General features: G+C 42.0%; 2 protein-coding genes across 17 annotated transcripts in view; one reads left to right on the top strand and one right to left on the bottom strand.

Moving 5' to 3' along the window:
• The window catches only part of VDAC1 (voltage dependent anion channel 1), a 351,958-nt gene that overhangs the window by 149,835 nt on the left and 189,127 nt on the right, over positions 1–12,996 (bottom strand). The gene's annotated exons all lie outside the window — the stretch shown is intronic.
• The window catches only part of TCF7 (transcription factor 7), a 126,394-nt gene continuing 116,579 nt past the window's right edge, over positions 3,182–12,996 (top strand). For 6 of the 16 annotated variants that reach the window (XR_012160218.1, XM_073355566.1, XM_073355565.1 and 3 more), the window contains exons 1-3: positions 3,184–3,759; positions 3,887–3,953; positions 4,629–4,735. Coding sequence is in view for 15 of the 16 variants with exons in the window: in XM_073355566.1 (XP_073211667.1) it covers positions 3,562–3,759; positions 3,887–3,953; positions 4,629–4,735 (372 nt within the window). In the remaining variant the exon portion in view is untranslated. Of the gene's footprint in view, positions 3,760–3,886; positions 3,954–4,628; positions 4,736–12,996 lie in introns of all 16 variants that reach the window. The other 10 variants (XM_073355569.1, XM_073355567.1, XM_073355573.1 and 7 more) reach the window with 4 other exon arrangements.

Genomic DNA, 12,996 nt, shown 5'->3' with positions numbered 1-12,996 from the left:
ATTCTGAAAAGTTATTGTACATGTTTAATTGTAAAAAAAAAAAAAGGTAATTAGAAAACGTAACGATGCTGACAGCAGATGTGCTTCTTTACTTTATGTGCCTGCTTATAAAAAAAAAAAAAAAAAAGTATGTCAGAGGCACAAAGATGACATCAGAAAAGGTTCCTTAATTCACAGATGACTGCACCTTTCCAAAAACATTAAAATGGAAAAGCTGGATTGATTTAATCACCCATACAAGCGAAACAACGTAATGATGATACTTAGTGCCAAATTGGTCTTTTGGGACCTTTTCCATGTAAATAATACAAATCAAACCTTGAGGTTCAGTGTAGATATGATCTGACAAGTGAGCCAGGCTTTTCATTTTACTTTGATCCAGCTCCAAAAACATACCCAAGGTAAAATTGTTTTTAACCATTTTCCATTTCAATTTTAAATTGTAGACATTTATCATATGGGAAAATTGCCTATAGTGCTTAAAAAACAAGCCTAACTAAACTGACTCATAGCCTTAAACATGAAGATATTCCTATATTTGCTACGAAGACTGAAATACAATCAAAACTATGCCATCTGATGAGATTCTGCATCATCTGATTGTTTTTAATGGTGTGTTCTGGATTTGCACAACCTGACTCGGAATCTTGAAATATTTTAGCACTGTTCCCCTTCTCTTAGATATAATTGTTTGAACCTATAGTTCTGAAAGTGGATAGGCCTTTGTTTTCTAAATGACTTCCCAACTTTACCACATGCTTCCTTTCTACAAATAGCCAGAATATACTCTGCAAACTGCAGTGAATTGCTTTAGACGAAAAATTCTGTGTGTGTTAATTTTATTTTGATTTGTGAACTCCTTTGGTTATTTTGTTACTATAGTCAAGCTTAGGTGTTAATTTGATTTTCACATTTGACTGTAAAAATAAAAGTCTCTTTCCTTAGACCCTATTTTAATAACCGAGTGAAGATTCAGCAACTTGAAGTCTCTACAAATAAAGAAAAAAAAATCTTGGCCAATACTCTCAGAATTGGGTGCCTAAATATGGATTTAGTAACCTAGCTTTAGACACCCAGATTTTTTTAAAAATTGGCTCTTGTGAATAATATAAACCTTGGGGATTTTTAAAAAACTTCTGTTACTCACTCACTGGTGTATTTAGGATTTAAAAGGCTTTTCTCTGCCCCCCCCCCCTTTTTTTTTTGTATGTGTGGGTCAAGGTTAATGAAAATAAGATAGATATTTTATTTTGGGTCTTAAATACAATATTATGTGCCTACCACCAGAGAGATATAGGATAAAATATTTGCTCTGCTTGAAGATTATGTGATATTTGTATTCTAAGCCTCACCATAGTGGGTTTCTTTAAATAGAAGCTATACTTTACTCCTAAATTGCTTAAGGCAAAGGAAGCAGAGATGATGTTTTTATGAATGTTTAAATGCAAATGGAACTGAGAGTGAATGCTATGCTAGCTAACATCAAAGGCTCACCAAAATCTCTGCATTAATGAGGCTCTTTGTTTCCTGGATCACAGATTACAACAGGTTTCCAACTCATTGCCAAGGTTTTATCTCCATTTGGGAGGGCTGTAAATCTCAGACGATATTTTTTTTTTCAGATGCAAAACAAGAGGATCATCTGAAAGAAAGGAAAATTTAAAGTAGCAAATATTTCATTCAAATTATTCCTTACAGTGATTGCAGGTTTTGATTATTTTAAAATATAATCTGAAAAAGAAAGGAAATGTACAAACTGATTTGCCTAAACTGTAGCACTTTCATTAATTTGGTTTGACTAGCTGAGTAAGGAGAAGTATAAGAAGTACCAGGTATAGTATCCTTTCACATATCTATTTTTCCCCATAAAAAAGTAGCAACCATTCTGTGACATTAAAAAAGTCACATATCTGGTCAGAGTGGTTTTTAGAAATTAAATATATTGATTACTTTTTAAAGTGGCACCAAATAATTATTCTCATCCCAAAAAGCAATAAAAAAAGCCATACACAGCAATAAGCTCCTTAATTAACAGGCAAAATAGGGACCCAGATTTTCGGCTCCTTAATTAAAGTGTTGAATGCGACAAATATGTGCTATATTGGGTCATAAAGACCAATTCAGCCGGCGTCGTTATAGCCTGTAGAAAAACCTTCCAAAACTCCAGGCTACCTTATGCGATCTTAATTAAGGAAAACAAACAACGGTGTGTTTTTCTAAGCTACCAGAGACACGCACAAGACCTGTTGTCTCTGACCAGCCGAGATGGGGAGTCTCCTTTCCATGGGAACTGTGGGATTGTTGTTGTTTTTTTCTTCACACTGACGCCAGAACAGACGTGTCTCGTGTCTTTGGAAAGTGGCTGCGAAGAGGTTTAATTTCATGTTTCCGGACAAGTTAGGAAAACTAATAATTTTCTGAAATCCGACGTCACGTCTGTGTTCCTAACGAGACCGGGGAGGGGGGTCTGCAAGACTCGCCAAGGCGAGTGCGGCCGCCCAGGACCCAGGCGGGACGCCGGGGCTGGGCAGAGGGGACGTGGGGAGGGAGATGTACCCTCCGAGGAGAGGCTTTGACCGAGCCCTCGAGGTTTGGCACGTTGCCTCGGCAAACGAGCAGCCTCACCAATCAAACCCCCAAGCAAACTTCTGGGGCGGGCCCGATCCTGCTGCCCCCGTGTGAGCCGGGGGCGCCTCCCACTGACCCCGGGAGCGGCTCCGCGGCCGGCCACCCGCCCGAGCGAGCGAGGGGGGCAGCCCGAGGGCGGGGGGGGGGGCTTGAAATGTTACATTTCAGCCCCTTAAAATCTCGCTCTGGAAATCCCCCGAGCCCGCCTCAAACCCCCCCCCCCCCCTCTCTCCTCAGGGAGACCTCGCCCAGCCCCTGGGACAGCGAGCCGCACGGGCCCCACAGCGGCGGAGACGGGCTGCGCCCCCAGGGCGTCGGGGAGGAGCGGTGCCGCCCCCCACGCCCAGCCGGGCTCCAGCTCGCTCCGCGGGGACGCGCCGGGGCGTGCGGGCGGCGAGCGCGGGCCCTTTAAGACCGGCGCGCGGGGCTCTATGTGAGCGCGCGCGCGCGCGAGAGAGAGAGAGAGAGAGAGAGAGAGAGCGAGCGAGCCCGCCCGCCCAACCCCTCCCCGGCGCTGTCAATCAGCCGGCGGCTGCTTTGATGTCTCCAGCCCTTGGCTGCTGAGGCTCCGCCGCCTCGCTCGCACACACCGCTCGGCGCCGGGCGCTCCAGAGCCGTGTCTCTCCCGGTCGGAGCCTCGGGCTTGCACTACCCCAGGCTGCTACTTCGCTGAACTTTCCGGGGGCTGGCTGGGGGGGGGGCGGGGAGGGGGGTTGCTGCTGGCCCCGGGATCCTGCTGCTGGCCCCGGGATCCTGCTGCTGCTGCTGCTTCACCATCCCCCCCAGGCTGCAGCCTTGCAACCCCCCCCTGCCCCCGCCCCTTCCCCCCCAAAAGGGTTTGATCTTCGGGGGGTGGGGGGAGCGCGGCTGCAGCCGGTGAAGTTCCCGTGCGGCTCGGAAGGGGCGAGGCGGGGACGCGGGGGGGTGGGGACCATGCCCCAGCTCAGCAGCGGCGGCGGGGATGACCTGGGGGCCAATGACGAGATGATCGCCTTTAAGGACGAAGGGGAGCAAGAGGAGAAGATCCAGGAAAACGCTTTCACCGAGCGCGACCTGGCCGACCTCAAGTCCTCGCTGGTGAACGAGTCGGAGAGCAACAGCAGCCCCGCGGCCGCGGCGGCCGATCCGGAGGTGAGAGCCCCCCGCCCCGCACCAAGGGCTTTGCCCCCTCCCAGCCGACTCCCTTCGGGTTTATTGCAACGAATAAAACTTTGTCTCCCTCCCCCTTTCCCCTGCTGTGCTTTTCTCTCCCCCACAGGCGATCAGGCGTGTGCAGGATCCTCAAAGGGTTTATCAGGAGAAACTCCCGGATCACATGGAAGATGGTTAGTTTCGTAAACCATTCATTGCTCCTGCCCTTCCTCTTTCTGCAGCCTCCCTCCCCCCCGCCCGCAACCACTTGGGTGATGTGCTGAGTCCTGGGAGGGGAGAAGAGAAATTTCGTTTTCTTTCTATAAATCAGAGCAGACAAAAAGAAAAAAAAAACAGGGAGGAACTTTGATTCGCCAGATGAAGAAGCCCTTGCGTGCTTGATACATTGGATTGCCACAACACAAGGGGCTTTCAGTCACTCCCTTGACATTTAACGTGTAAACAATCCTCCCCTTTCTCACAGGGTTTGAAATATTATTGATCTGCTCCTCTCTTGGTGGGGGTCCTGGGAGGCAAGTTTTGCAAGGCGGCGGTGATGCCGGGGGGATGGTCCAGGAATACTACCGCTGTGTGAAGTGTGCGAAAGGGAAAAGCTTTTATTTGGCCTTATTACTAAAGCCAAGTCGGAGCCCTTGTTGAGGGTGGGCTGGTCCCACAGGTAGACCATACAGAGCGTTTATAAGTCCTAAGGGCAAACCATGCACATGAAATAATTCTACTGGTAGAGAAGGCACCAAAAAAATACATGGTGCACGTAATGTTCTGTTTGTAAACTACAAGCACCTCATACAGGCAGAGGAATGACCTGTTGCAGGGCAAGTCCTAATGAAGTACTTTAATTTTAACAGGTATAAAGCATCAGGACACGGGGATGTACAAAGGATCTGCTTATTCTGGCTACCCTTTTCTAATGCTCTCAGACCCTTATCTGCCAAATGGATCTATGTCACCTTTGGTGAGTTCATGATGTTTCTGAGACTTTTTAACCTTTCGCAATTGAAGTATATTGCTGTCTGCCAGGCAATCACTTGACGCCATTGCTTTTACTGACATGATGTAGCATTATTCGTAAAATGCCTAAGACGGTGGCCTAAAGAAATTAAAGGAAAAAGATCAGAGAGGGTAAATGATGCTCAGCCGTAAGACGGTGGTGTAGTTCTGAATTATCCAGAGGGGTTTCTTTTCAGATCACCTCAGCTTCTAGTTTCATCTCCAGTGTTTCATCAAAAAGAGCAAGAGCTGCCTCCAGAATGCCCCCTTCATTTTTGCTTAAATATTAGATGATAATTTGTGATGTATGTGTTTAAGAATCTAGCCCCAGTTCAACTTCCCCTTGTAAAATGGCTTGCTTTGCCACCCCCTCCCCCCCTGCGCCAAATGAAAGGGTTCAGTTGTAGATGATCTCCATACTGATGGATGTTTTACCATATTTAATTAATTGCTATTGATCCTACGCAAAGGTCTAATGTTACTAGCAGGCAATGTTTGTTCCAATCTTTATTTTACGGAAGTTTTACAAAGAAATATCAAGTAAGTTCTAGTAATTAGGTACACGTTAGTACTTACTGTAAGTTGTGCTAAATGAATTATTTGATATAGTATGCTATTTAGGGAGGGGTTTTGCCAGAAAATCCCTATCCATAGCCACCTCTAGCAGATTTTCCAACAGAAATTGCAACTAACAAACACAAAGAGGCAAATTCTGCCGTCGTTAGTACTGCTGTAAATCTGGAGTGACTGCATGGGTTTCAACCATTATTCTGGACTTGGAGTTGTGTAAATGAGAACAGAATATGTTTTCATTTTTAGTTTTGATCTTACTGCTACAAGATTTTGAACAATATATTTTGACCTCCTTAATGCAAACTGGAGGTTCATTGAAATTCTACTAAATTTAGAAATTTCAATCATTTGTGCACTGGAAAAGTAAGAATACAAAAACTGCTGCTATGAAGAATGCTTTGGTGGTGGGGTACTATGAAAATCTGTGAGTGAAGGTGTAATATAATAATGTTTGTGTGCATCATCCAAATGATTGCAATATCACAAGGTTTAAAGTAGTTAGCTTTTAGGGTAATGGTGGTGTCTGGTTATTTTTGAAATCTACTTGTGTATGCAGTGCAGTTACACTTTACTGGGCAGACCTTCAGCTGGTGGAGTTGTCGTAATTCCACCGAAGTCAGCTTACAGCATCTGAGGACCTGCCTCTACGTTTTTATAATTTTCTTCATTATTCGAAAATAAATGATATATTTGCAAGGCAAGGCCAATATGGAGCATTGTATATGCATCTCGTCACTTGCTTCCTATCCCCCTACCCATTACTCCAGGTTCCTGTTAATCCTCTCATTTCTCTGACAGATAACGCCCTTCTTTTACTATTACATTTTGAAGTGTGATACTAAAGCTGTTTTTTATAATAGCGTTAATTTGTGTTCCCTGGTACAGAAGTTGGATGAGCTGTCACTTATGTTGGCACAGCAGCTATTCAGATGCTTCAGAATTCTGTGAATATTTATATCCATCTTAACCCTTTGCAGATTTTATTCTATTGGTTAAAACTGTGGCAGCCTATTTATTAGCAATGTGGTTAAGAAATAGGCTTTTGGTTAGTGAACCAGTTAAGGAACCTCCCACCACTGCTAATGTAAAAAAGTACAGGTTTACAGTTCGAGGAAGACAGGGTAAAACAAACAGTACAGTAATCAAAAGAGTGAAAAATGACAAGCCGAGCGAGCATGATTCAAAGCCCATTAAATCAGTGGAAATCTTTTAATCAAGCCATACAGATTGTGCAGTGCCTTCGGTTTGGTGGATTGAAATGGTGATTTAATTTTCTATCTAAAAATCTGAAACCTATTTAAGAAATATGGAAAGAGTGCTTCATTAAATCAAAGAGAAGTTGCTAGTCTTCCTCTAATTGTAAAGAAGGTACAATACGTATAACTTTAATATTTTCTTCTGGGCAATTTGGTGTGTGCTGGTATTGACTGACTGATTATAAAAAGTTAACCTAGTAAGTACTTTTATTACTATCATTTGTGATTATATTAATACTGTCCATGTTCTATAAGAAGTAGGTCTTGATCTAATGATTATTCCCACTGATTGTGTGATCTGTATTATGACTGAATATTTGGGATACTTATCCTCCAAGAAAAATATTGTGTTTTTTAATTAAAATTCTGCCAGGTTAAGGAAATGGAGTTTGTTTTCTTTTAATGTGTGAACAAATGGGGTTGTACATCACTACAGTGCATGTACTTGATAGTGAAGCGCTTTCTCTAACTGGGGTTTCCTGTGAACATTTGTAGGCAGCTGGGATGAATTTTGTAATCCTCCCCGCCCCCCTACCCCCACCCCAAAAAGAGAATGAACCAGGCAGTGCTTTTTCAAACTGTCAGAGGAGTTTTGCATTTAATGGTTGGAAAAAAAATATCTCAGGCACAGCAAAGCTCCCTGAAAGATCCAAGAGCATTCAGAATTCAGGCTGAAAGTTGAACTCCCGCACTGTAGTGCATTATAAAATTACATATTGTCTGTAGATTTCTACTTTACTTAGACATGTTGTTGTGAATTAAGGCTGGCATTAGTTCGGAGTATTTCTGTTTTTGTGAACAAGTCACAACTTAAGCATTACTGTGGTAACGTTAACTTTTTTAAATTTATTTTCACATTAGCCCCAGTTGTGTTTCAGTTTCCCTTAGGGCTCAGTCATAGCTTGGTAACTGAAGTAATAGACTAGGTGTGCCTTGAACTGATCTCTTGTCAAAACCTCGTATATATATATAGGAAACATACTATGATACATTTTATTGAAATGCACCCAATCCCTGTTTTTATGTGCATGTGTGCCTTTCTTGAACCATGAATTCAAAGTGACTTGGTGCTTGAGTTCACCAGCAGCAGAATGCGCCAGTTGATGAATTTTGCTCTCCCCTTACAGCGAGATGGTGACTAAAGGCCATAGGTGCTGGTACTAGGGATGCTGGGGGTGCTGCCACACCCCCTGGCTTGAAGTAATTTCCATCATATATGGGAGTTACAAATGGCTCTCTGCACCCTCATTATACAAATTGTTCCAGCACCCCTACTAAAGACCTCATTTCAGTGCCCTGTGGTCAGCTATTTGGCAGTCTGGCCAAATTCAGGCTGCCCATGCAATAGACTGACAAGGCTCTTTTAATGTGATTATGATCTGTCATATTGATACCTGCTTGAGCATGCTTTCCACAGAGTGTGGCTGTATTAGGTCATAAGATGTTCTGGACTAGCATCATCAACATTGGTGCTGCATATGTCTATCCAGGGACTGACCCTGCACTCCTTCCTCTGAGAAGGCCCTGGCTTTTCCCAGAACAGAAGGTGTAGACTCTGTCAGTTACAAATCTGCATGAAACTTCCAATGAATGAATATGAATGTGTTCAGAAAGTATTTTTCCAAATGAAACATCAAATCATAAAAGTATATCCTTGTTTTAAATAGTACAAATGACTTTTAAAGCAAATTAAGGTGCCTCCTTTGTAACGACCTAAAAGACAGATGTAACTACTAACAGTAGAAGTTAAACATGTTAAAACTTTGATCAGATTAAAATCTTCTTCTTGCTCTGGTTGTATAATTGAGTGTAGGCCTGAGGGAGTTTTCTGAACATTGTTACATCTTGTAGCGCATGGTAGTTAAAGGTTTTCAGAAGCACTGATAAGTTCCTGTATTTTGTATATGGGAATATAAAATAAGGATATTAACTGTGTGGTAGTGGAAGTGTGTAGGGACCAACCTTGCGCTTCTAAAGTCAGTGACAGAATTCCCAGTGACTTTAACTGGGGAGGATCAGGCCATCTACTCTTTGGGCCAAATTTTGCCATCATTTTCCATGCAAAATGGTTGGATTTGATGGGCTTGTAAGGTAACTTAGGGAATAAGTAATGCTTTTCAAATGCAAGGCTGAGACTCTGGAGAGGCTTTCCCATTCTTTGGACTCCAGCAAACTGAGGCTTCAGTGCACCCAGTTATTTGGAAAACAAACACCCTACAGGTTTCAGAGTAGCAGCCGTGTTAGTCTGTATCTGCAAGAAGAAAAGGAGTACTTGTGACACCTTAGAGACTTAACAAATTTATTTATTTGTTAGTCCGTCTCTAAGGTGCCACAAGTACTCCTTTTCTTTTTGCAAACACCCTGCAGAATCTCTTTAAAAGTATTTAAGAATAGATATTTAAACCAAAGCTCAAATTGGAAGGGGGGAAGTAGAAGTACTATCCTAAGCTTCACCCACTTGACATGCCACAGTGAGATGCCATTGACAGAAGATTGTGTGGATTTTCAAAATCTGATTCCCTGTAACTCTGCGGGGCTCCTCAGATTTGGTTCTCTCTCAGTGGGGTTTGTATACAACCTTGGGCAAGGCTGGATTAAGGCATAGCCACGCAAGGCTCTTAGGAGTCATGTGAGACTATCAGAATCTGTTTGAGCTAAAAGAGAATCTCCATTAGCTGTTAGCAGTATGACATCTATGGCACACAGCGAACCAGTTCAGTTTCCATTCAGTAGAAGGCAGTGCTACACAAACTCTAACCGTTTTTGTAGAATACATTAGCATTTACTCAGTATAAAAAGAAGACCATCCTCCTTAAACCAAACAAGACATACTAAGAATCTCCCCAGAATTATCCTCTATAGTCCATTTCACCTGGGAGGAGTCCAGAGTTTTCTAGACAAGCCAGTCCGTTTTGTGTCTCCTCCATTACTAGTACAAGACAGGGCTAAATTCTATTCTAGTGCCTTTTGCTCAGAGATGCAAAGTTGCGTTCTCAATGTCTGAAAATCTAGTCCTGTTCCTAGCAAGTTCCCTCCACTTGCTGTGCCAAAGTATCACATAGCAAAATATTGATCCCTAATTCTCCAGAATATGAACAGGAAAGAAGTATTACAAGAAGTGGCCAACAAATTAATGTGTAAATGTAGTTCAGTGAGCTACTCAAATATATTTTAAATCTGGAACTTTGGTGGTTCACATTCCGACTGGTGCAAATATTGTAATGGTTTGAGATTAAAAAATATTAGGGGCAGATTGTGGTCCTATTGCAATCAATGGTTCAGTGTGATCATAATGTGTCACTATCTATCTCTTTAGGTGCTCAGGGCCATATAAATACCTGGTTAGATTGATCGGCTCAGACTAGCAGCTGCAAAGGAAAAGTAGATCTGTGCCTTACCACTAGTGCCTGCTGCTGAGTGAAATCAATGGAGCCATCATGATTTCAATCAATCAGTTTCTCTTGACAGTAGGTGCCACTCTATTGGGCGCTAGTGGGACAGTGCTCTTCCCCTGCAGATGCCAACACTGGTTATTCTGCTTCTGTCACTTGAAGGGAAAGGAGATAGTTGAGCAACTGCCTGGCCAAGGGACATCTGAGCAGGCCGGCAGATGACTAATTTGCTCTCCCCTGACCAAACCACATCTTCCAGCTCTTCACCTTGCTTGAGATAAGATGAGGGTGAAAATAGTTCTTTTTATATTCAAAGTGAAATATCAGCTGGTCAAATGTACTAAGAGAGATTCCAAAGTAGTCTATTTATGTTTGGTTCAGCTGTGGTCATATCCTGAGGAAAATGTGTGTGTGTTAATTTCTGGGGATTCACATTATATCACCATATTGTATTTGAAGCAATAGTTGAAATAATTGAACTATCTGAAATAAATTAGAGAGTTCTGCATAAGAAGCAATGACAAGATATGGCCTTTTGTCCCCCTGGTAATAAAACTTTCTTTTAAAAAAATTTTGACCAAAAAAAGGTGAAGAAAAATCTCACATGGAAACAAATAAAAGTTTTTTGTATAACTCTTTGCTTGTGAATAGCTGTTTGCACATCTTTCGACAGTTTAAAGGGTGTCACAACAATTCCTTAATAGGATACCTTGTCACTTGTTGCACCAATCATGAGCATAGTTTACTGATATGTAGTTAGAAGAAAAGGAGTACTTGTGGCACCTTAGAGACTAACCAATTTATGCTAACGAAAGCTTATGCTCAGATAAATTGGTTAGTCTCTAAGGTGCCACAAGTACTCCTTTTCTTTTTGCGAATACAGACTAACACGGCTGTTACTCTGAAACCTGATATGTAGTTGTAATTATGTTAATTTTGACATATGTTAAAGTCACCACCCATGCAGATTGGATTATTGTTGTTGCTGTCTGTTAAAGTGTTACTAAATCAGCTGTGTGAATATTTTAAAAACAAGAACAAACCTAAACCAAAACTCACAAGGCTCATCCATGTTAATGATTAAAGTCTTGGAAATTTTCACTTTGAAGAACAAAGTGATTTTTAGGTTTATCAGGGATACAATGTATCTGAAACAAGGAAATATACTTGTTCAACCTAAGACTCACCATTTAGTTCTTTGCAAATTGAGATTAAAAAATAAAATCTTTAAAACGATATTGCTCCAAGCTCAAGAGTAACACATTTCAGCCTAGTGTCAATTTTTCACAGTCGATTTACAGACCCTATTAAACCTCTGTGTTCACATGGAAATCCTGACAAAACCATCAGTGCAGAGTTGTTGCCAGAATGCTTCTCTTGTTTACCTGTACATGTAACCATTTATGTGACTAAACATGCAAACACATTAACACGTCTGTATGGCTGACTATATTTACTATTCTCGTAGTGTATCTATGATGGGCCAGATTTTAATAGATATATGAGCAACTTGTATCCCTGTGTATCTTAGAAAATCTGCTAGTATAGCAGATCTTTCAAGGTGCGGTTATGTGCTTTGCACACGTAAGATTAAAGTCTGATCCTTACTGTCTATGTGTAAAAATGTCAGATTACAGTTGTACCCTGACACATACAAACTGTTTTTAAGGAAGTGTCTATCACTCATGCTTATTTCACCTATACAGTTCTGTCTGTTTATATTTGTACTGTAAGTATTACAGTGACTGTAAGTATTAGTGAATTTAAAGTTCCTTTAGTGCAATTTAGCATTTCACTTTCAGTGATTCACTTGTGGCCTTAGAGAAAATAAAGGAAATTCATAATCCAATGTCCCCTACCTCTGCTCATATAGAATTTAAGTGAATGATGTGAGTATTTTTGTAGGGAGATGAATGACATTTTCTTGGACAGAGTGGGTTTGTGTGAGTTGTAATAAAGTCTGTGGATCTGCCATTCAGTCAAGACTTCTGCCTTGGGTATGAGTCCTGATGGAAACCCCCCAAGGGTTTCATGCATTCATTGTTGCTTTGATTCTGCAATGGGCCACTTCAGCTGTAGTGCTGGCCATCCACAAAATACTTTGCTGTAGTGGTTCCTGGGGTAGGGTATTGCTACAACCAGAACTGCATCTTCCCTCTCACTTACTACCTTGATGCATGGCCTTGCTTAAAGTGACTCAACATCAGACAATACTCATTCCTTTATTCTCTGCTGCTATTCTTTAGCTTTTTATGCCTCTCTCACTGCAGCTTACTTCTTTATCTTGGTGCTTTTTATTGGTACTGTCAGCATCTCTCAAAGAGTCCTCTATATTGTTGCCTCAGTTTACCAGTGGTGGGTGGAGGTCACAAAGGCAGGAAAGTATGTACATGACTCTTGTCAGAGTCTTAAAGGAGTCACCATTCTAGGGGAAAGTTCTCACTGTACACAATGTCCTGTGTTGCTGCTACAGTGGGATCTCATGAATATCCCCACGTGGACTTTCATGCTGTCTTCTTTCAAATAGCTCCTCAAGAAAAATTTAAAAAAAAAAAAAAAGCTTTAACATGATATTTACTCATTAATCTTCCTGAATCTGGAAAATGGAACAAAGGTTCAATAGGAGGACTTGATGACTCAGAGGACTTTTAATGGGCTACAGAGCTGTTCACTTTGTGGTTGCTAGTTCTAATCTAGCTGGATCATAGAGACCTAAAGACCATTACTATCTGATAGACCACAGCACTAACTCCTTTCAGTTGGACATCTTAATCCAGTTCCTGATGGATTTGTGCCTGCATTATAAAAGCCACTGTTGCTGTTGAGCGGGCTGGTTAGCCATCCCAGCCGACACCAATTTCTGAATGATCTGGATTATGGAATGTCTTCTCACGCTGCTATGTTAGTGTTGTGGCACACTCAGCACCTCATGTTGTCTGCACCAAAACCATTGTGTGCATAAACTGAGGACTTCGTTCTCAAGGGCAACCACTTCAGCACATATT

This window comes from Lepidochelys kempii, chromosome 8, assembly GCF_965140265.1.
Source record: "Lepidochelys kempii isolate rLepKem1 chromosome 8, rLepKem1.hap2, whole genome shotgun sequence".
Taxonomy (NCBI): domain Eukaryota; kingdom Metazoa; phylum Chordata; order Testudines; family Cheloniidae; genus Lepidochelys; species Lepidochelys kempii.
This window is presented reverse-complemented; position numbering and strand designations above follow the sequence as displayed.